A 25,137-nucleotide genomic window follows, 5' to 3' on the forward strand; every position below is an offset into this window, starting at 1 on the left:
GTGCTCTGCCTGCTGTACTGTCTCTCTGATGTCCCCCAAATGCTCCCATATTTTATGGTATATGTTTATTTTATGGTATGTTATATAAGAGATATTAAATAGTATATGTTATATCATATATTATCGGATATCTTATATCTTATATATGTTACATTATATAACACATATTGTTTTATGTTAAATCATATATAGCATACTATTAATGAAGAAATGTTACAAATTACAAATCTCTAGTAAATAGATAATCACGGGATGAGGGATCTATATAATCAGGAAGTAATAAAAGAAATACTGATGAAAAAATAAAATGATTTGATCAAAATTTCATCTGTAAAGTATGTTAAAAATCATAAGGCAATTAAAAGCTAAAAAGCAAACTGGAGACAATACTAAAACAAAATGAGAAACCAGGTGAAGAATGCATAATAAAGAAGTGGCATAACAGATGGTCATATAAAAGAACTACAATAGCTAGTACATGAAACGGGTCCAAACTCATCGATCTGACAAGAAATGCAAATTAGAACAAGGAAAACCCAGTTTTGCATATTAAATTAGATTATTTTTAATTAAAATTTTATGGGGTGTATTGGAATGACATTTCAGTAATTGGAATAGAAACTGATAATAAACTTTCCAAGACAACATTTTTACATGATTACATGTATAATTTTGATAGTATTTCAATAAAATTTAGCACAGAGGGTAGGGCGTTTGCCTTGTATACGGCTGACCTGGGTTCAATTCCTCTGCCCCTCTCAGAGAGCCTGGCAAGATACTGATAGTATCTCGCCTGCACGGCAGAGCCTGGCAAACTACCCATGGCATATTTGATATGCCAAAAACAGTAACAAGTCTCACAATGAGACATTACTGGTGCCCGCTCAAGCAAATAGATGTGCAATGGGATGACAGTGACACAGTGATATAGAACAACCAAAAATTGGACAAATAATTGCTTCAGTGTCTTAAAAATATACACTATATTTTCTTGAATAATAAATATTTGTAGTAGGGAATCAATATTAATTACTAGCATGATATAGTTACTAAATATCAACCAATGAGAATATAATGCAAATTTTAAATTATGTTTAGAAAGTATAGAGGAATTATAGAAGATGGGATGGGAAAATGTCCAAATATATTTTATGAAGACATGAAATTTTATAAACAGCATGATCTCAATTGTGATAAAACTTAAATACATGTCCATATTATGCTATATTTCAATAGAGAAAAAGTTTATGAAGATGTGCTTGACTTTTTTAAGTGGTATTTTCTGGGCATTGAAATGCAAGTTTTTTCTTTCCTTGTTCTTTAAATGTCTATAACAAGCTTGCATTGTATCTGCAATCATAAAAGAAGTAAATAGCTTGGTGTTTTTAAGATTACTTTCGGCATTGGCACTCTATCTTTTCCCAGAGTCTGAGAACATTTTGGCTTGGGAACTCATTTTCATGAGAGTTTCTCAAGGAAGTTTGCATTTCTTTTCTTTTCCTGTTCTGGATCAACTTGTGTACTCACCCCAAATTCAAATACTGGAGTTCCAAGTCTGAATTAAATGGCACTAGTAGAATGCAGACAGGAGAAGTCGGGTTCAGTGTAGATGAATTTATCAGGGATGGCTCCCATCATGATGGAACCTGAACTCCCTTGAGCAGATACCAGATTGCTCACCCTCCCTCATCACCAGATGAAGACCTAGTGTAGGCAGCTATCTGCTGGGATATGAGCCCTCACCAGAAACTCCCCTTGCCGGCATGATCTCACACTGAAGGCCAACAGAAATCTTTGGAAATATATTTCTGCTGTTGAAGCCATCAGTTTACGGTAGCTTGTTTCAGCAGCGCTGGCTGCCTGATTGACATTTCATGCTTAAACTGGAACAGAATACTCCTTGATTTCTTCAGTGAGAAAAAGGATTTCTTGTGCCTGCAACCCTATATCCAACCTGCATTTAAAAAGCCTTCAGGCCTTGGTTTGTCACTTTCCTGTTAGGCTTCTCAGCTCAATATCCTCCTTGTTCCTTGCTCTCTAGAATTCTCCCTGAAGCTCCAATTCTCACGTGGCGGTCGAGCAAACCCCTCTACCAGTGAGTTTACTCTGCTCATTCTTCAAATAATGAGCAACCTGCAAAGAGTTTCAGGAAAGCTCCAAGAGCTAAGTTGCTCACTACTTCTAGAACACACAAACGTTTTCATATTTCCCAAGGCAGCCCAAATATGACCTTTATTGCAGTCATTAATTATACAGTTACATATGGTTCCTTATTCCCCTCACTAATCCAGTTTTGCTAAGCATACATATCACACAAATCCACTATATCTTGATTGCCTCTAAAGAAGGGAATGAACCCTCTGAGCTTGCTGGCACCCTAGTTGACAACCATGTGTAGCTTCTGCTCTTAGCTTTAAGAGGCTTTCCAAGGCCAAGATACGACCAGACATACAGCATGGGTGGCTCCCAGCAGCAAAGCAGAAACAAGTTTCCGAAAGCTGAGCTTTCCCATCTCGCTTCCTGACCCCGCACGCATTATTTTGAATGTAATGTATTTTTAAATTGCTGTACCATTTCAAAAATGTAAGGAAGGGTTGAATTAAATATTATTTGAGGCATACTCTAGTTTGCAAAGGGCCTCTAAATCTGATCCTTTCTATCAGGTCGATGGCTAAATCCCATTACTTGACATTGCAAATGACCAAGATTGCAAAATTGTAGATGCACATTTAGAGGCTGCTTCAAAAATTCAGCCCCTAATGTTAACTTTGTTTGAAAAGACCTTGATTTTCCAGGAAGCAATCTTCATTCTTTCTGTCTGTACCTTAACTCTGTCTCTGTCGCAGACAATGTATTCATAGCCTAAGGATAACTCCTCATGAGGCTCCTCTGGAATCACAGTCTAGGGCTTAAATGAGTTTCTGGCTAAATAGAAGAAACTCATCTTGAAGCAAAACACAGGGTACATTCCAGATCTGGTAAGATTAACATGATTGAAATTGAGGTAAAGGTTCAAGAGAGTTCACCCAGCCTTGTATCTAAAGTAATAATTTTCCCCTTTCACTTCCTACTTCTCTACTCTATAGCCTACACTCCCACTACTACTCCAGGCTGAAGTGAGTAACTATAGGAATCAGACACAGGACCTGTTCATGCTTTAAGTGAAATGAGTATTTTTTTCCTAAACTGGCATGCACACAATTGGCTCATGTATACTCACATGAGTACACATATATACATTCACACGTTAACAATATTCTCAAAAGTGCAATATTACAATCAAAATATAGAATAACATACCAGAACAGAAAACAGATCAAAATTAAACAAAGTCATACAACCTCATTGTACTAAAAGAGTCTCACTCAGGCTGATGATAAAGCTCTGGGGTCTATTACTCAACCATCAACCCCCATAGAATCCAAGCCTCAATCAACCATCAAGACCAGGCAGACCTAATAATGTGAGACCTAAACAATAGGTAAAATGCAATATTTGGGGCAGATAAAAATGAAGAGAAGTGATCTACAACTGAAGGAGTTATGTTAAAAAATAAACAGAATTAAAATTCATGAATAAGTGTGTTCGTTTACTATTTCTATATAACAAATCATCACAAAATTAGTTCTATTTCCTAAAAAGCTCAGAATCTCTCTCCCTCTCTTTTTCTGTTCTCTCTCTCTTTCTCTCTCTCTCTCTCTCTCTCTCTCTCTATGTGCATGCACACACATTATGTATGTATTACAAAACACATACAAAGTAGAGCTCTGCCACTGAAACACATTACCCATGCCTCAAAGTTTCTTTCAAGGATCCAATTGGAAGTTCTGACCAGGACAGGAGTCTTATCTGAAGCATGAATAGAGAAGAATCTACTACAAGGTTCACTCACTTTACTGTTGCAGGATTCTGGTGTTCCTCAATAGACTCAAGTCACCAGTTCCTTGCTGGTGACCTTTCTTAGTTTAGCTGAGACCTTTCTTAGTTTCCTCTCACATGTCCCCTCCCTTGAGTGTGTCCACCAAACAAAAAATGCCCTAAAGTAAAAACCATAGCCATTTTGTAACCAAACCTAAAAGTAACAACTCATCATATCTACTATTTTCATTTACTAAAAATATATCAATACATTAAGCATAAATTCAGAGAAATCACTATACAGTAACATGGTCTCCTAAAGACAGACACAAAAAATAAATATGCATCAAATATCATTTCATATGGCATATGTTGAAATGCATAATTGAATGTTTTGAGTTTAAAATATGTAATGGTATCATGATATTGATATTCTGAATGACAGTTAATAAATATGCGCTTTTAATATTGATTATATAAAAGTACTAAATACAACCATTCACAATTTTCCCTCCTTTATGTTTAAGGGATACGTCTCTAAGGAATATTACATTGATTGGGTAGGGTTGGGTTAAGAGTAGCAGACAATCAGAAGGAGAAATAAGCGATATTACTTGGGGATAATTGCTATGTAGATGTCTAGTGGAGGACCATTCAAAAAGAAGTGAGGAGGATAAAATCTCTTTGATAATAGTTATAGAACTCATGTAAGTAGAAGAAATTACAAATTACCTGGCACATTTATCAAGATTTGGGGAAGATATATGGACAAAGAAGTTTTAGAAATATTTTGTGTGATACAATGTTTCTTTGCATTGTCCAGACATAAATTTTAACAACTAAACTGGAAAAGGTGCCTGTCAAAATGGCAGACTGGGGATGAGGGGAGGACGGTGGGAACCTGGGAACACTAGTGGAGGGAAGTTGACTCTGGTGGTAGAATTGGTGCTGGATTTTTGTAGGTCTAAAACTCATTATGAATAACTTTGTGAATCACGATACTTTAATAGAATAAAAACTTTTTAGATGTTCAATACAAAGCTACATTAACTTGAAGTGCTTTCAGCATGAAATTTGGATCCTACTATTTAAATTTGACACTCTAATTATGCTTAAACAAAGCACAATCAATTTTTTTGTTGCAAAGACTCTGGCCTAAGAAAACAATTCTAAATATTGGATAAGTATTCATAGAATATCAAATAATTCTTTTAAATAATAGAAAAACTCCATTTTATCAAAGTCCAATAAAAACAAAACAGAAAATATGTATCTTTACATAATGACAGGTTGCATAGGTAATTTTAAAAGATGATAATGAATATTTTATAATACATAAAACTGCCCTAGAACATTTAACAGGGTAGACAGGCAGATTATACAAACTTGCATGGGAAACATTTTGGCTTCAATAACAGAGCAAATGCACACAAAAGAAAAACTGGGAAAAAAATAAGAACAGTAACAGATCAGAAAGGAAAGTTGAATTGAAATGTATTTCAGCCAGCGCTCTGTCTCTTGTCTCTGTCTCTGTCTTTCTCTGTCTCTCTCTGTCTCTCTCTCTTTCCTTTCTTCTTTGGAAGCCATTTTTCTAGAACCTTTATCTACACACACTAGAAGAGAGATACTTTGCTTTTTCATTTTTACCTCCTTTGTGGTGCTTCTGAATAAATCAGAGAAGCTGCAGGTACTAGAAATAAGAGTAAAGCAACCTCAAGCAAAGTGCTATGGTTGAAGTCTATCCTAACTATTCCTTATCCACTAGTCCCTGATCAGCCTGCTAGGGAAGTTCTAAAGAGCAGTCCTTAAGAGACTCTCTTAAGTGTAAGCTTTGAAAGTAAGCTGTTCTAGAACTTCTACCACATCTATTGACTTCTTTAAGAATCTGAACTATCAAATCCAGTCCGTATTTCAATCCAAATAGCACACAAAAGGACAACAATATTTTAAGTTCCTGAAATTCACGGTATTTTTGGACCACAGATCACAGATATGGATAGTGCTCTCTATTAGTGATAGCCAAGAAGGGAAAAGAGAGTCAGACTTTTAGAGAATAATTAATGGGAAGTTGGTAAGAAAGAAACATTAAAGACACTTTTCTCTTTCACAGTGCTATACAAACAAATGTCCTCAAAGACTAAAGGCACTCAGAAATCAGTGACCTCAACACGGAGAACTCAGCCAAGACCTAGAATGCTTGGGACCTTCTGGAATAAAAGAGGGGTTATACCTAGGAAGGGTTGAGAAGCCATGGGGGAGGCAACCCCAATAGTATTCTGCATAGAATATGCAAAGAAAACCCATCTCTGGGCCACAAAATGTGCCTGTTGTTAAATATCCCCCAACAGAAGCATGGAATTGCTGTTAATTTGCAGCCCAGTAGGGTATGTAAGAAAGAAAAAACAAAAATAATTCCCTCTCACAACAGCTCCACCCAAACAGAGACTAGAAGGAGATGTCAGGACGCTTGCTTCCTCTACTGTGTGCTCTCCCTGTAAATTACAACAAATGTAGCTGTTGGGGTGATGCATGGGAGTAGAAGAAAGGCCTGGTCATTTTCCTGTTCAAAAAATGAATATAAGGTGACAAGCATGGAATTTTCAAGTCAGTTGTTTTTCTCCATAGGCACGATTGTTGGCTGTGTCATAAGGCATCTCTCTTGATAAGTTTAGAACATTAGGAATTCACAAAAGAAAAATTTTATCCCTGCTAGAGTTTTTATTATTGATCCAATGAATATTACGTCTTATGCTGTACCTAAATCTGTAGGCATGGTGCAGAATGACAGAGGAAATGGATAATAATGAGAGTTGTTTACGTTTCTCAACCTACTTCCACAGTCAGTACAATGGTCACCACCAAAGATGAGAAAGCAAATGAGAAGCATGTGTGTGTGTGGTCCATTCTTCCTTCGGGTCTTAGGCAGAGGTCACTTCTATGTCTTCCCATAAATCTCCTCTAGGATATCACTTTCTGCTAATTGAGCTGGCATGGAGAAGAACCCTGACATTCATAAAGCATCCGTCCCTAGACATTTGCAAATTTCAAATTCATAAATCAGCACTATTCAGATAAGATTAGTTCTGGATCACATGTTCTTTTAAACTGCAGACTACCATATGCATGCCTTCATATGATCAGTATCTTCTCAAATACCTCCCCCTATCTTCCTACCCCTCATCTCACTTCAATATGACCCATTTCTCCCAAAGAAGCCATTTTAATGCTCTGTTCTTACTACTTAATAAAGAGTATGACTCAACATAGAATAGGAAAAAAAATGTTAGACTGATATGTGGAAACTTGGCAGTAAATTAGAACTGTATGATTATCACCAGAGGTTCACAAGCAAGCAATCTAGCAATGCACCAGATCAAAATGTATGTCTCAGACAAATGACAAATCACTTATGTGCCATGAAATGCTAGCTGAGTATTTAATGAATAATTAAAAGTTATAAATCTGAAATGAAGAAATGAAATTATCAAGTGTCCAAAGGCTCCTATCTGTGCTTTTCAATAGCCTTTTAATGCTGATGAGAATAATGTTATCAATAAATATTGGCAAAAACCACAGCTTAAAAGAACCTGCCTTTGCCAGAGATGTTTTCTGCACAGACAAGCAGATCTTTCGCTTTTCCTCAAGTAGGAAGGTGAATTTGGTTACTCCCAGCTCATACCAGACATTGGTATTCAAAAGAAGTGGTTTAGAGCTTTAGACAGCCTTGGATTCTATCATGGGGAGGAACAAAAGTCTATGGAAAATGAGCTCTTCCTCTGTGACTCCTACGACACCTAAAAAGAATAATTATGGCAATTATACATCAGAAATGGAGAAGTGATAATTACAAAAATGGAATTCTCAGCTACCACTTGGCTAGCCAGCACGGGTACTAACTTTTATATTTCCCCATGGGGGCACATATGAAAGAGGCTTAGAGTAGAGGAGAGATGAAACACAATTATCAGGATCCTGGGAGTTATTCTTTTTGCTGCACAAAGGAAGAGGAGAGCGGATGACAGCTGGAACATTCTCTTCTTGCTCTTAACAAAAGATAGGAAAATGCTGCCCCTCATCCATTTAATTTAATTTCCTTCCAAAATGATGACAGGGCTTATCCAGTCTATTGTACTTTCCTTCTCCATCAACTTGACCTTCGAGTCTGCCAACTGCCTTACCAACTCAAGAGATTGTTCCAGAAATAGCAAAGGTTTTCCCCCCACCTTTCTTTTTGAGACACTTCTGAGTAACAGCATGATGAGAAACTACTCCGTAAACAAATGGATGTAGTTTTATAACTGGAGTAGCAGAGAAGTAAATATTCTTTTTTTCTCTCCTAGTCTATCAAAAAATCTTAATAGTTCTAAATCCAAACCAAATATGAATTAGTCTGAAAAGGTAAAATAACCATGGAGAGTGCAAGTGTTGATTTGAGCACAATACTCCCAGCACCACTTTATCTCCCAATACTCTGAACTGCATACAATGAAACACAGTCGATTTTTACAGCATTCTTTGGTGAACATTTTATATTCTTCGGTTTTGCACATACAGAGAGAACCTGCTGAAGAATCCTTTGCTTCCAGTGATGTTTCTGTGATTGTAGACATGTAGAAGGTACTTGTTATCGTCATCCCCTTCACATGCATAGCACCCCTACTTTTTTTTTTTTTTTGCTTTTTTGGGTCACACCTGGCAGTACACAGAGTTTACTCCCGGCTCTTCACTCAGGAATTACTCCTGGTGGTGCTCGGAGGACCTTATGAGATGCTGGGAATAGAATCACTGAACCCAGGTCAGCTGCATACAAGGCAAACATCCTACCTGTTGTACTATCTTTCCAGAACCGCCCCTATTTTTATAGACCAGATCATGACTTTTTAAAAGAGAGCAAATGAAGGCATTTAGAGGACACTGACTACATATCACTTTGAAAAGATTAGCTCATATCAAAGTAAGCCCTGGATCATGAGATTCTTATGGTGTTTTCTAGTGCTTCTACAACTTTTACGTGCACATTAAACCACCAAGGGATATGCTAAATGCATATTCCAGATCAGTAAGGGTTGTTGTTGCTTTTGTTGTTGTTTTAGGGCCACACCTGGTAATGCTAGGACTCACGCTGACTCTGTGCTCAGTGATCATTCCTGGGAGTGCTCCAGGGACCAGATGCAATGCCAGAGAAAGGACCAGCCACATGAAGGCAAGTGCCCTACCAGATGCTCAGTAAGTCTTGCTGGAGATTTTCCATAAGCTTCCAGGGGACGCTTAATGTTCCTGATCTATGAACCACACTTTGAGTAGTAAAGAGTTAGAATATGTGTGGCCTCAAGTGTTGAAGTGACAAAGATGTCAAGTATTGTCTATGTCGCCTCATAATTCCATATTTGAGAGCTTGGTGAGTTTGCAGATGGGGCTTACCAGTAAAATCTGTTAGGCGTGATGCGTTCATGCACCAGTTGCCATCGTCTTCCGAAGTCCATGGAGCTGTAGAGCTACAAAACAACAAAGTGAATATAATATAAGCATCAAGATCACAGTTAGCATAACTACATATGTCTTCCCCCAGCAGATAAAGATTCCAATGCACCATGCGCCTATGACACCAAGATAGCACCTGTTTTATAATGATAAAAATATGAATGACATTTTTAAACATAGTATAAACATATTTATATATAATTCCATATATTGTTCTATTTGGAGGTAAAATATTTCATAAAATTATTATGTATCTTTAAAATTTCCATATACCTTAACTACATCTAAAATACATTAGCAACATTTACTTAAAATTATTTAGGTTAGAGCAATAATAGGGTGGGTAAGACACTCGCCTTGCCTATGGGTAAGTTTGATACCCAGTACCCCATATGGACCCTGAGCACTGATTGTGGTTATCTCTGAGAACTGAACCAGGTGTATTATCTGAGCACTGCTAGGTGTGGCACATAAACCAAAAACAAAATATTTGTTGGATACACTATTATGTTCATGACAGCAGTGGAGATGAAAATAAGGATTAAGTTGATGTACTATTGGGGAAATGAGATTATGTGCAAAATGCTCATCCTCTGGTATCTAAGTCAACATTATCTGTGAAATATCATGCTCTTTTTTTTATTTTTCACTGTTGCTAAATGAAATGGGCTCTTTAATGCTATATGAGGCTCATGAAGAATGCCGTGGATTTTTCATACGCCAAGGACAAAGTCACTCTGACACATAAGGAAAAATTGTCCCTCCAAGTTGGGTCAGCTCAAGTGTGTCTGTTACACAAACCTTTTCTGACTACTATACCCTCTCATTTGCTTACCATCTCAGCTCACACATATTTTGCTTCAATTGAGAGCTTATCATAGAGTAACATATAGTTGTATATTTTAAATTTATTGACATTATATAGCTGTGTTTTTTGATTTTTGAATACAGTTAAAGAGTTTACTAAATATGTGGTGCTAAAATCAATCATTTAAAAAAGCAGATAAGAAAGAATAGCAACTATTGAAATAAAAAAATATTCCAGAAGAGTTCCAGGGCTTTTGGAACATAAAAAATACCCAAATGGATGACAGAGTCAGACTCTACATTTGCTAATGGCATGTAGAGTATTATTACTTTGAATCACATAAGGGAAAGAGCTGTATATGTCTAAGAGACTGCTTAGCAACATGAGGGTCTATTTTAAATTGAATATAAGGAAATATGATTTATGAATCTTGCTGATAATGGAATAACAATAATATATGATGCTGTACTTTCACATGGTTTTGAGCCTTACAAAGACAGTTACAAATAGAAAAGAATGCAGGTACTGATAAATTTTATCACATTTCTACTCTAAACAAACTCTCATGGTATTTATCTAAATGGGTCTCTCAGTACATGAACGCTAAACACTACAGTATATGTCTCCTATCTGAGCATGAAAAAATAGATAAAACTATTGTCCATTATGCCTAGTGCTGTGATTATCATTACACTTTCTCAATTCAGAAACTTAGTGAATAAACCTATGCTATCCTTATACCCATAAATTACTGAGTAAACATAATCATACTCCACTCTTCAGGAAACAAAAAAATGGAATTGTTTCCTGACCCTTAGATATACACATGAATATTCCATACCAAAGGTGTAAATTGGGTAAGGCTAAGAAAGAGATCTTAAGGTAAGATTTTAGAGATAGGCTGTAGGAGTGAGGGTGGGTAAAGATTTTAGTTGGGAGAGAAGACAATTAGAACAATGATGTCAACATAGTCAAAGTTTTTGGTTGATCAACAGGAGAGACTTTAGAAGAAAAGAGTTGTGATGACATATGTTGAACCAAAAGAGGTGGGGGTAATCTTTTCATCTTTTTGTTTCTCCATCCATCTATCGATTTCTGAATGTTTCTACATCTGTCATTATCCATATTCATATTGAAGGAGATGGGAGAATGAAGAAGTATGTGAGGACTGAACCTTTCCACTGTAAAAAATTAGGCACACTTTATTGTAAGGACTGAATTTTCCATGCAGGGATTTAAGAAACGGATCACTCTCCTTCTCATGGCAGGTGTCTTAAGGACAAATGCTCAGATGTAAGATACATGTTTCCCAATTAAGATACTGGAGCTTTCTATTACCCAAAGATAGATTCTCTGTCTGTCCTAATTCCAATCATAGCCAGAAGAGTTCCAAAGTCTTTCAAATAAATTCTAGGATAATTGTTTCTTCCTCTGTGGCAAACTCTAGATATAGGTCAGGGACAAGCTATGGAGGTCATACTAACTCTTGGAGTCTCAATCCCCTGGGAAAGTTATTAGTCCTTCCATCAGAGATGCCCCTGGTAGTGGCAGGATGTCATCTACTTCAGCACCTGCTGGGACTTGCCCCTGGGAGAAGAAGCATGGCTGTCTCCTCTTATGCTTTTCCCAGCCAAGAAAGAACAAGAGATCAGATGCTGATCTCATCCATGCCTGTTCCACCTCACCTCCCCTATCTCTGGTTTTGCTTTTTCAGCTCTTCAGTTTGACTGATGGGAGAAAAATTAAATTGAATTCTCTGCCTACAGGCTGATTCAGATGAACAGAAAGAGCGGTCCCCTATTCATTAAGGGACTTGGGTTAGCTACCTTGTCTCTCAATCTGTGGTAACTTGCTGAGTCTGAAACAAATATATGCAGTCTCCTCATTCATACATTTGTATCATTTCTTCTCTCACTCAAGTGTATCAAGCTACTACTATGTTCCAAGCACTGAAGTATATGTGGAGATTACAGGGTTGAAAATGTCCGAAGTGTGGAAATCAGAACTGCAGACAATTATATTGCTTGGCAATAGGTGTCATAATATTAGTATTGGTTATCTCTGCAATGGTAAGAGATAAAGGCCATTGTGACTTTCTCTTTTTTGTTATTCTGATTGTCAAAATGATCATGAACATGATTTATTTTCATAATTGAAAATAATCAAGTAATGATATTTATAAGATTGTTAATGATGCTAAAATAATCATGATGTTATTTATTTAGAAATATATTTATACCTTAAAAAAGAAATATATTTATATCTGTATTCATTAACTTGATTTAAAGGACTGCAGAAATTTGAAATAGAATAGTTAAAAAAATCAGTAATGGTTAATTCTTAGTTCTGGAATAATAGGTAAATTATATATGCTTTTACAAATTTTCATTGTTTTCATTTCTTTACAATTAATATATATTTGGATAGTAAAACATGTCTACATTTTTACATAATTTTATAATAACATTAATATAATATGTGCATTTATATTTTAAATTAGTTCTTTAAAAACTAAGGACAGAAATTTCAAGTTGGAATTAGATAAAGAAATGTGGCATATTTTACAAAAATGGTATTTCACAAAACTGTATTGTAGTGGATCCATAGTGGTGGATCCTCCCTTGGACAGACAAGGAAAATATTTACCAAAATGGTGTTTATATAATCCTAAGTGGCTTGAATTTTATGTGTTTCATGTACGATAAAAGTGTTTTCAACAAAAGTAACTCTTAAAATCTAAAAAACATATGATTGCCAGAGAGAAGGGGTAAAGAAGGAAGGAAAATAGTATACTGTATTTATTTTGATGGTGTGACTCAAATTAGATGTGGATGTGATGAGGAATGTACACAAAACTAAGGGGTTAATCTCTATTACATTGTAAACCAATAGAAAATCAAAAAATATCTATTAACAGTGTGTTTGCTAACCTTTTAAATCATCTTTCCTTTAGATTACGCTACACATCTGATACCACATTCTCCTCCAGATCAATCTCATCATGCTCTTTCCCTATAGGACATAATTTTTCAGCTTTTAGCTAAGAATAATCTATCTCTTCTCCTCCCTTTTATTCATCATCTATCATGGTCTCCTTTCTCCTAACAAGTACATATTAATTAGCAACACACACAAACACTCACACAGTCACAAATGAATCACTAGTACAGCTGGAAAATATGAAAGAACATACACTCTTTTCCTTATTGATTCTGTTCTTAGTTCCCTAATTTCATCAGCCTGTCAGTGAAAAGTATCTGTGATGTGAGAACTACAGAGGCAATTTAATCAATAAAACATCCCACAGGAAGAACCACAGGTTTTTATCTAGAAAGCTTAAGTTCAAAGAAGAATAGGAGAGCATTAGGTTATGAGTTGAATTGCATTCCCCCAGAACAAAGATATGTTAAAGTCTCACCCCCAGTATTTTAGAACATGGCCTCAGTTGGAAATAAGGTATTTGCAGATATAACAAGTGAAAGTTAAATTGGGGTGTGCCCTGATACAATGCTGCTGATGAAATAAAATAAGGAAGTTTTTCAGAATCCTAGCTCTGCCACAACCACAAAGCCTCTTTATAAACTCAAAAGGAATTCAGAGGAAGCATGAATGAAAACACACCGGCACTGTTTCTGCCATTGTATTAATTAAACCATGTTCAAGTGTGAGCCACAGGTGTTAACTCAGCAGAAGGAACTGGACTCAAACAGCTGAATTTTGGTGTGGACCCTTCCCACTCATTGCATGTTCAACTGAAAAATCACATCCAGGTTAGATATTTAACATGTTAAAGAGACATGGTACCTATGAATATGTATGTTCTGTTGACTGAAACTGTGTGCCCAGCTTCCTCTCCCCCATCTCAACATGTTTAGATATCACTTCTCTCCCACTTTTCCGTCATTAAAAAGGTTCTGGAATATCTTTTGGAGAGCCAGTCTGGAGAAACTGCCCTGGGATTTCTTCCTTGGGCACAGCTCAAAAATTATTAATAACACAATTGACTTCTTTTATTTTGCCTTAGTAACATTTCTGTTCTGTGGAGAGCCCAAGAGACTTGGGGCTCATAACTCTTAGAGCATCCCAGGGAGAAATTCATGCATACAAGAGTAATACAGGGAAGATGTAAAGACATTTAGGAAGAATCCCATGTGAAGGCATAGGATGGAAATAAAAAATCCATAAGCCAAGGGAATTCAAGGAGGCTACTGGCAAATCACCAAAAGTTAAGAGATGCATGGAAGGACACCCTTAAAGCATTTGCCAGGAGCGTGCTTCTGACAGCACCTGCCTTGTATTTCAAGACTCGTAATTGTTGGACAATAAATTCCTAATGCTTGAAGGCATTGAGTTTCTGGTACTTTGTTTGAGCAGTACTGGAAAGTGAAAACAGTTATCTCACACCAATCACCAGGAATAGGAAGCGTGGGACATTATCAGAGAATTGGACCCATGGTTAAAAGCTTAACTCTTGTTTGCCTCCATTACTCTGTGTTACACACTTTCACCACACACTCAGGATATTTTTTTTTGTGAAGTAACAGACTTTATTTAGAAGGTCTTAGGGAAGGAGGAAGAGATAAGTGGAAAAGGAAAAAGCAGTAGGAGTAACACGCTCAAGAAAGAACGCGGGCTCCTCCAAAGATGGAGAGAGCCACTCAGGATATTTTCTAAGGGAAAAAAATTAACTTATAAAAATCATATGGTAGAAAATGAATTAAATAAGAGGAGGAGAAATATACATTTGATGGGAGGTTTGTGTGCTCACTTCAGATTCTTTTAAGAACGAAAGCTAGTTTGGACATACCTTGATATTAAAAGCTCTCCCACATACCCAAGTTCAACTTAACATATTACTTGTCCTAATTCTTTTTATTAAAAATCTATGGTAGTTACGGTTGTTGTAGTCTTTCAATAAAAATGAATCTAGTTTATGAGCAAAATAAGAGTGTCTGCATGGATTTCCATGATAGCCACAGAGACAGCAGGAGGCTTGGCCAGGTTATATAGGGCTTCAGGGAGGAACCTCTAGTTGTGACACTATTTATGGTAGAGAGGACAGAATCCTTTCCATCATGTCATTTGGCTTTTTCCTACAAAATTCTTTTCTTAAAAAAAATCTCTTTCTTGATACTAATGGAAACTAATCTCAGCCAATGTTTCCCAAAGCTCTCAATACCCAAACAAGAGTTTCTATCCTCCACAGCCATCCCTTTGACCTCAGGAGATATAGGGAATGTATCCCACAGGCATTTCTTTTTTTGCTTTTTGGGTCGCACCCAGCAATGCACAGGGGTTACTCCTGGCTGTGCATTCAGGATTTATTCCTGGTGGTGCTCAGGGGACCATATGAGATGCTGGGAATCGAATCCCGGTCGGCCGCATGCAAGGCAAATGCCCTACCCGCTGTACTACCAGCCCCTACTCCATAGGTATCTTTATAAAGAGTGACATAGGCATTCATCTCGCCAAACCATTCTATTGTAGAAGGCACCAGTTTTCTTTCTTACTGTTAGATTTTTGCCATAGTGGTTTCTTCTTCCTCTACTGACTTACACTAATGAAATCACTTATTCTTTAACTTTAACAAGTGATTGATGGAATGTTATTGAGTCAAAGCTCTATGCTTTGGGGTAGGACCTGTCAATACACAAACTAAGGGCTTTTAACAGTTTAATGGAGGTGGGGGGATTCTGAGGTAATTGGTAGAGATATAGGGTCATTGGGGGCTGGAGTGATAGTGCAGCGGGTAGGGCATTCGCCTTGCACATGACCAACCTGAGTTCGATTCCTCCACCCTTCTGGGAGAACCCAGCAAGCTACCGAGAGTATCTCACACACAGGGCAGAGCCTGGCAAGCTACCCGTGCGTATTTGATATGCCAAAAACAGTAACAAGTCTCACAATGGAGATGTTACTGGTGCCCGCTCGAGCAAATCGATGAGCAATGGGATGACAGTAACAGTGACAGTGACGGGGTCATGGGTAGGCACATTGTGGGGAGAACATCATATGCCTGAAATAAAATTGCAAAAAAACTTAGTAAATTATGGTATCTAAATTCAATTAAACAAAAGTCTCAAGCCCTAATGGGACAATGGGAGGGAAGCCTAAGAAATGTACGGCTGCTTTGGATTCTTTAGACATTAGCTTATTTTTTGCTGACACAGCACAAGATGAATTTCTTTGATTAGCCAATTTTTTTCCCATATTTTTATTGAAACGTGGAGTTCTCAGGTTATCTTTTGTTTTCTTATTTTTGATAGACACTGGAATTCAAAAAATATGTTTCAGGCTTCTCTAAACCTTAAGGAAAATACATTGGCACTGTCGAACTGCTTGGCAGATGACAGTTGACCATTAGACTGAAGAATAAGTGCAGCATGTTCAGGCTCCATGGGGAGGGGCCACGCAGTCCCTTAGCTCAACAGGGGCTCTAATACAGTAGAGTCAGGCGAGACTGTTTGCAGGGAACCTGAAAAGGCAGCTCCCTCTAGGAGTCTCCCATTTTCCATGATTGACAAACATTTTACAAGATACTGCAGGTTCTGTGAATAGGACACATCTTGATCCAGGTGGCTAGATGTTGCTTGAAGTCCCTGATAGGGTGACCGGAGCATAAGTGTCAACATAGACCCACTTGGTGGAGACAACTGGGGCAATGCAGGTAAGGGAGGGGGGAGGCCACAGGGGGATAATTAAACTGAAACAGGGCTGACAGATTTAACAATTTAAAAAATGCAAAATCCAAGAAACTCAATTTCCAATTTTAAAAAATATCCTTTTAAAATAAAAAAAAACATTAAAGAATCACAGTTTACAAAGTTACTGATAGTTATCTGCATACAATAATTCAATACCAATTCCTATACCAATATCCCCTCCCCTCCACTAGTGTTCTGAGATCCCTTCCCATCCCAACGCTACTCCACGCCTCGTGTCAACTTGACAGTCATTGTATTGTACTGTCAAGTGCATAGGTCAGTCTCTTGCCTTGCATGCAGCAAATTGGGTTCAATCTTTCCCGCCACAAAGAGTTCCCTGAGCCCCTCCACAGGACTGATCTCTTAGCACAGAGGAGTAAGCCCTGCAGAACAGCAAGGTGCCACCCCCCAAACCTAATAATAATAATAATAATAATAATAATAATAATAATAATAATATTTCATGTATATGTTTTCTGAGAAATATTAGGGATATGCACCTTTTTAAAGAAACAATATTTATCTAAAATCCAAATTTTACTAGGTGTCCCATATTTTCTCTTGTAGCCTGACCCAAAGTACTTTCCTATACCATTTCCAAGACTGAGATAGGAAATTATATGATAAGATGTGATAAGATATGATAAGATATGATATGATAAGTATGAATGATAAGATTCATCATCTTTGCATTATGCTTCTTATCCTTTGATAAAGTAAATAACTGAGGTTTGGGATTTTTGGAAATACTTTCTGTAATCAAGTAACACAAAACATTTCTCTCATTAAAATGACCAGTATTAATTGAGCACCTAGCATATGTAATGTCTAGCAACATATGTAACTTATGTGAGTATATAGTGATGAAGAAAGAATTCAGAGTTCTCTGATCTCCAGTTATTAAAAATCTGGATAGGAAAATAAACATGCCAAAGGGTAAGCACAACCCAACATAGGGGAAGCTGTATTACCTGAGGAAGAGGAGTACTGAGAGAACTCACAGAAAGGAGAGGTCAGTTTGAGTAGGTTGGAACTGGGCCATAAGTTGAGTCATAATGAATGAATAGGAGTTGGTCCTGGCCAAAAGGATAAGTCCCCCAAACACAGTCCCTAACAAAGGTGAAAAAAATCTAGTCATTAGGAATGATGTTGGAAATCAAACAAACATTATCTCATCCTCCTACAAAAGTACAACTCACTTGGCCCTAGATCAGTGTACTCTGGTCTCCCTTTCACATCTAAGAGGAGAATGAACAGAAATGGAAAAGGATTCAAACAAGGTCAAATAAAGATTTTCAGAGGGAGAGGAGTAAATAGCCCTACAAAAGCATGGGTATAAAGGGGAAAAAATAAAATTTGAATATAGAATGTGTATAAAAGCAGAAAGGCATTAGTTCATCACATTTCAAAACACCCTTTCTCAAATCCCAAAAAGGCAAAAATCACAGAACCAACAATGAAAGAATTGGCGTATAGGGATACATTATATATCTGGGCCATAGACTCAAGAAAATTGAAAGCATGAGATCAAACTTCAACCAAACTTAAAAATGTTCCTGTTGAGGAAGAAGGCAGGGATAGATGGGAGGGAAACTGGGTACAATGATGAAGGAAAATTAACATTGGTTATGAATTGGTGTTGGAACATTGTATCCCTGAAGTTCAACTAAAAACAACTTTGTAAATTATAGTGACTTAATAAAATACACTGTCACTGTCACTGTCATCCCATTGATCAATAATTTGCTCGTGGGGGCCCAGTAACATCTCCATTCATCCTAGCTCTGTGATTTTGGCAGCCTCTTTTTACTCGTACTTCCCAATGGTGCTGTATTAGAGGTTCTTTGGGGTCAGGGGAATGAGACCCATCATTGTTTCTATATTTGGCACATGAATACGCCATGGGGATCTTGCCAGGCTCTCCCATGCAGGCAGTAAACTCTCGGTAGCTTGCCAGGTTCTTCAATAGGGAGAACTAGGCTATCAGATGTCGAGGAGCTTGTTTTTATAGTCTCTGTATGTTGATCGTTGATGGGATTACACAGTTTCTGGAGTGACTGCCTAGCTACTGGAAAATGGGGACTCTGGCGGAAGAGGCCCAGTCCTGAACTGAATAGCCCTGGAGAATAACACAAATACTTTTGGAAGCAATTCATAAATGGTATTAATAAAAGAAATTGGTGAGAAAGGGCCTGAGTGCCTTGCAAGCAGCCAACCCAGGTCAATCCCTGGCATCCGATATGTTCCCTTGAATTTACCAGGAATGATCGCTGAGTGTAGTCAGGAGTAAGCCTGAGCACAAGAAAGAAAGAAAGAAGGAAAGAAAGAAAGAAAGAAAGAAAGAAAGAAAGAAAGAAAGAAAGAAAGAAAGAAAGAAAGAAAGAAAGAAAGAAAGAAAGAAAGAAAGAAAGAAAGAAAGAAAGAAAGAAAGAAAGAAAGAAAGAAAGAAAGAGAAGGAGAGAGAGAGAGGGAGGGAGGGAGGGAGGGAGGGAGGGAGGGAGGGAGGGAGGGAGGGAGGGAGGATGGAAGGAAGGGAGGAAGGAAGGAAGGAAATTATGAGGACACAGGATATCATAAAATAGTAGAAACATGGTTAAAAACTTCAGTATTTCTAGAAGTGTTTGATCAAACATCTCCAGTGAACTATAACCTTTCACCAGGTACCTAGGTGTTTGACCTTAAGTCATGAGAAATACAGTCAATATTTTCAAGTCTACAATTCTTTAAAATCCCAACTATGCAACAGTCTGTTTTATAAGATACTATAATTAGAAAAAAATACATTTTTTTACAAACTTCTAAAAGATGTGGATCCTGAGGAAAGATACTACCTCTGTCAGACTTGACTTTCTCCCACTGGTCCCATGGGTGCATCTTTAAGCCCTCATTTGAAAACCAGGAGAAGAGATAGCAAGAATGGTTTAGGCAGCCTTGAAGTCCAGGTTCTATGATGGGAAACAGTCATTTCTTAGTGCCTATGCCAAAATTCTGAGCTTAATAACTGAAGACAACCCATGGTGGTTTCATGTAAGTCTCCCTCAAGGCAATGACCTTTGGAGAGGGACATATGTAGTATGGACAGTATAGTAAAAACAAAGGACTATTTTGAAAACAAATTAATAAAACACAAAAAGAACTTTACAAAAGGAAGCGTGTTCTGTAATTCCATCTCTTTTCTCATATTTAGCACTCAATGTCCAGTCACATTTTTAATAACAACTTTCTCTCATAAACTGAATTGTTTCCACTGAATTCATCCAAATATTGATTTATTCATTCACTTATACACTCCCACATCACATAATCTCTCCAAATATATCAGAGACTCCTGGATAGTCCCATCTGAAATCCTGACTCCTCTACACAAACCGTCAATGGGAAGTCCAAAACACAGAGAATCTAAAACATAAAATCATAGAATAATGAAGTGATACTGAGAGTGATATTAGAGGCAATATGGACAATTCTTGTCACACATGGGGAATCTGAGTCTCAGAGAATCTAAATAACTTGATTCAGATAACACAGTTAATTCTACAGCTGCGATTTAAATTCAGGACCCTAAGCTCCACTCCATAATCTTTTTACTACCTGAGCTTTGGGGGGTTAACGCCTTGATTTTTGAAAGAAAAAAAAAGATGTTAATATAAGCTTACAGGAATAATAGCTCATTTGTGTACACCATAAATGAATAACACTACCTTGAATTTATCTAGCATACTTATTTACAAATCATTTTCACAAATCATTTTACCCTCTTTTATACTGAATAGTATTTTCTGAGCTAATATCACACCAGACAATCTTACAAACAATTTACATAGTATTTACCAAAATCCATCCTTTTGTCTCCATGGCCCAAGTCTCTTGGCCATTTTCCTTAGCAATCAAATTCTATTCATTTTTATACATTGCAATTCAGAACATCACCTATTAAGCTGTACCCTTTGAACATAAAAGCTAATATTCTTTTGTGAGATGACTGTATCTGTTCTGAACCACATCTTATTCTCACCTGTGTTTTCACTATCTTTAATGGTTTTGGTTTCACATCACATCCTATTATTAACATTTATTTTATTGCCTTCCCTGTGTTTGATTTGTCCTTAACTCTTTTTCAAGTTCAGTTTGTTTTTCCTTTCCAAAGACCTGCATCTGAAAGAGTTGGGGAAAATGAAAATCTCACGTTTTTAGGTCACTTACTTCACTTAAATTTGTATATTAAAACAATAGTTCCTGCTTTAATTTGACAGAAATGACAACTTTTCTATCCTTATCATGTGAAACACCAGCTGAAACCTATCCCCAGGTATACATTTAAATTTGTTGTGATGTAGAATTAATAGGTCACCATAAGATCTAGTAGTGAATTCAAACTCAAGATACTAAGGAAAAATAGTACTACTTCAAAGGCTGTACTTTCAGAAGTATAGTATGAGGGGAAAAAAAGAAGAAAAAAGAATCTCACATTTATGAAGGATGTGGCTCTTACAGGTATTTCTATATGATATCCATTTTAATTGCCTCACAATAGACTGTCAGATGGCTATTTCTGCCCAGGTATCCTGGAGGCCCTCTGGGGTTTTATAAATCTCAAAGCAAACTTCAGGACATTTGATCCTATAACCAGTGTTCATTCCAAATACCTGCCTGCCTAAGAGAAATAAGTGTTTTCAAGGAAATTATCTGAATCACAAGGGAGCTAGGCATTTGGGATTGTTATCACCGAAAGCTGACCAATGCACACAGGAGTTTATAAGTGCTTTCAAATTTCAGGAAAGGATCTTCAATGGCGTGTAGTGGGACTTTGGTGCCACTTCAGAGAGCAGGAAAAAAAATGAAAGGATAGGTTCAAGACATAAGTATAAGGCAACCTGATGAGAGAAATAATATTCTAATGGAAAGAAAACCCTGAGGCAGGAAAAAACTGCCTCTCCTGACAAATTCTCCAGGGAGCTAAGGGATGTGCTTGAGTAGAAGACAAATGAGCACTTTCATTAAGGTGATACTATCAGGAAATTAAAGTGTCATGTGGGGTTTAAACCAATGACTTCTTGGGTCCTTTCAAACACATTACTGTGAATTCTTTATCCAAAAGTATTAATCCTAGGATTAGTACCCAGAAGCAATATTGACTACTAATGCTCTCCCCAATACTTATAAATGCTGGCAAATTGTTTTCAAGGTACACCAATGATGTGTGTCAAAGACCTAGGCCTCTGTATGGCAGACTTTGATCAAGTCACTTGGAAAAGGACTTTTACACTGCCATCTTTTAGACTGCCTCTTTGAGATCATGATTTACCATCTCACATCTTAATTAGGAACCAGAATGCAGTAGAGGTAGACATACCCTAGTTAAAAGAGAAGGACCTAAAAATACTTTGGACACTTCCAATCTTCACTTCCCAAGTCATGCTCAGGAGCCAGGAGACCACTTCTGGCAATAATCAGCCCGCTGGGCTCGGCAGTTCAATGTAAGGTCTGGAAACACAGTAGTGTTGCTGGATTTCAATGAAGCTGTGGGCCAGAAAGGCCACATCAGGGCTTCCCAGAGGCCTCCAAGGCTACATCCAGTGGTATTTGGGAGTTATACAGTGCCAGAGATGGCATCCAGGGCCTTATGATGCAAAGCATGTGCCCCCTGGGCTATATTCATAATCCTAAACCTTCCAAAACTTCTGAATGCTGTTTCCCTAAGATAAGAAAATGTGTGATAGTTAGTGGAAGTGAAAGGCCACATGAATAAGAATCCAGGATGCAGTCATCTCAGAATAGTACACAGCTAGTTGAGCTCTAAACGTAAGAAATAGACTGGTTAAAGTGCATAAGTACTAACTCAACTCTCAGTGACTACACAAAGATGAGTGAGTCTAGCTGAGACTGAAAAGCATAGCCGCACTCAACTAACCTACAGACTTGTGAGCAATAATGCATGTTTATTGTTTTAAATCTCTGTGTGTAGAGAGAGTTACACAGCAGTAGTAAGTTAATAAGAAACTTATATTCAAGACTTTGTTCTATCAATGACCTAAGAGAGACTTGAAATTATACAGTCTCACTGTTCTTATAGCTCAGGACTTTTGCCAGAAGAGTAGCCCTCAAATTTTAATTACCCACATACTCTAATAAATACATAAATCCGAGATCTGCTTTCTCCAGAAATTCTCATTCCAGGTGTCAAAAGTAGTGTTTAGAAATTGGCAGTTTTGGGGCCGGAGCGATAGCACAGCGGGTAGGGCGTTTGCCTTGCACGCGGCCAACCCGGGTTCGATCCCCGGCATCCCATATGGTCCCCCAAGCACTGCCAGGAGTAATTCCTGAGTGCAAAGCCAGGAGTAACCCCTGAGCATCGCTGGGTGTGACCCAAAAAAAAAAAAGAAATTGGCAGTTTAGAATGTATCAAATGACTCTAATGTAAGTTCTGGGGAGCCATGCACTGAGAAATTATTCTAAATAATTCATAAGGAAGAGTCTGGACATTTAAAACTGTGTTCACATTCATAACTTCATTCAGGTTCTACCTCCGTATCAGGTAGACCAGGTAGGTCCAGCCTAATATTCGAAGGTCCTTAGAGATGGCAGTGTAATAAGCTTATTCTAGAATTTTTTGGAAAAGAAAGATTTGACCTTAACTCAGACACCTCTAGGCTCCCAGGAACCCATTCCTACTTCTATTCCAGAATCTATAGTTGTAACAAAAGAAATAGCCAGACTGCTTCCACTCCAAACACTATTCTGTCCAACTGCCAATGCTGGAACACAATTAAATAGCAAAAAAGCATAGCCTCAGCTAAAATGCACAGGAACAGCTGGACTGTGTTCCCTGAAAGTACAATGCATTTATTACACAGATAATTAGAGTTCCCTCCAGATACCAAAGTAATACGGTCTGTGCATTAAGCAAGAGGGAGTTACCGCAGCCTGACTAACCCTTGCTAGAAGCCCTCAAACTGTGCTGATCCCTAGGTACTAAAATAGGGTGTGAAGGGAGCTGGGTGGTGGCAGGAAAATAGTAACTGCTGTGCAGTTCTTCCATTCAGGGTTTAATGATCCAGACTGACAGTTTTCAACTTGCATTAGAGTTTTTTGGGAGTATTAAACAACTGATGACTGTACCTCATCTTGAAATAACTAAATCAGAATCTCTGGAAATAGACTAGACTAATAGGCCTAAGAGATATTAAAGCTATTTAGATGTTTCTGATATGCATACGGGGTTAAGTACCACTGGTCTAAACCAGAAACAGACAACCTAGAATCCACCGGTTTCTCTAATCACATTCATTCACTTAGAATCAAGCCCTTGGAACAGAACCCATATGGCTGGAGAAACCTGACATACTTCCTATTCAGTCCTGATATATATGAAGTTTTTCAATCCCTGTCCTTAGAATATCATAATTAGTATTTGTTAACAGATAGGCTCAGAGGGATTCTGTCCTGAGTTCCTCCTGGATTGCTTTCATATCCCTTAGTCCTGTCTTTTTACTAACATCAAAAGCTCAAAATTCATTATCATGATAATCATCAACATCATCATCAGAGTACCCAACACACATATTAGGTATCAGACACTATGCTAAATAAATTTTTTTAATTTTTAAAATTTTATTGAATCACTGTGAGATAATCAAAAGCTTTCATGTTTGGTATACAATCTCAAAATAATCAAACATCCATCCCTCCACCAGTGCAAATTCCCCACCACCAATATCCCGGATATACCCCCATTTCCCACCCTCGCCCTGCCTCTAGGGCAGACAATATTCCCCATACTCTCTCTCTACTTTTGGGCATTATAACTTGCAACACAGACACTGAGAGGTCATCATGTTTGGTCCATTATCTACTTTCAGCATGCATCTCCCATCACAACTGGTTCCTCCAGCCATTATTTTATTAGTGATCCCTTGATTATTCCATCTGCCTTCTCCCCTCTGCTCATGAAGCAGTCTTCCAGCTATGGGGCAATCCCCCTGGCCCTTGAATCTATGGTCCTTGGGTGTCAGCCTTATGTGATGCTACCCTACACTCCACAAATGAGTGCAGTCTCTCTATGTCTGTCCCTCTCTTTCTGACTCATTTCACTTAGCATGATACTCTCTATGTTTATCCATTTATAAGCAAATTCCATGACTTATCTCTCCTAACAGCGGCATAACATTCCATTGTGTAGATGTACCAAAGTTTCTTTAACCAGTCATCTGTTTTAGGGCACTCGGGTTGTTTCCATATTTTGGCTATTGTAAACAGTGCTGCAATAAATATATAGGTACGGATGTC

General features: G+C 37.6%; 1 protein-coding gene across 1 annotated transcript in view; it reads right to left on the reverse strand.

Annotated features, from left to right (window-relative positions):
• The window catches only part of SORCS3 (sortilin related VPS10 domain containing receptor 3), a 677,010-nt gene that overhangs the window by 241,881 nt on the left and 409,992 nt on the right, over nt 1-25,137 (reverse strand). The window contains exon 5 of the mRNA XM_004611975.2: nt 9,280-9,353. Within this exon, the coding sequence (XP_004612032.2) occupies nt 9,280-9,353 (74 nt within the window). The remainder of the gene's footprint in view (nt 1-9,279; nt 9,354-25,137) is intronic.

This window comes from Sorex araneus, chromosome 11 (genome assembly GCF_027595985.1).
Source record: "Sorex araneus isolate mSorAra2 chromosome 11, mSorAra2.pri, whole genome shotgun sequence".
In the NCBI taxonomy this organism is placed as follows: domain Eukaryota; kingdom Metazoa; phylum Chordata; class Mammalia; order Eulipotyphla; family Soricidae; genus Sorex; species Sorex araneus.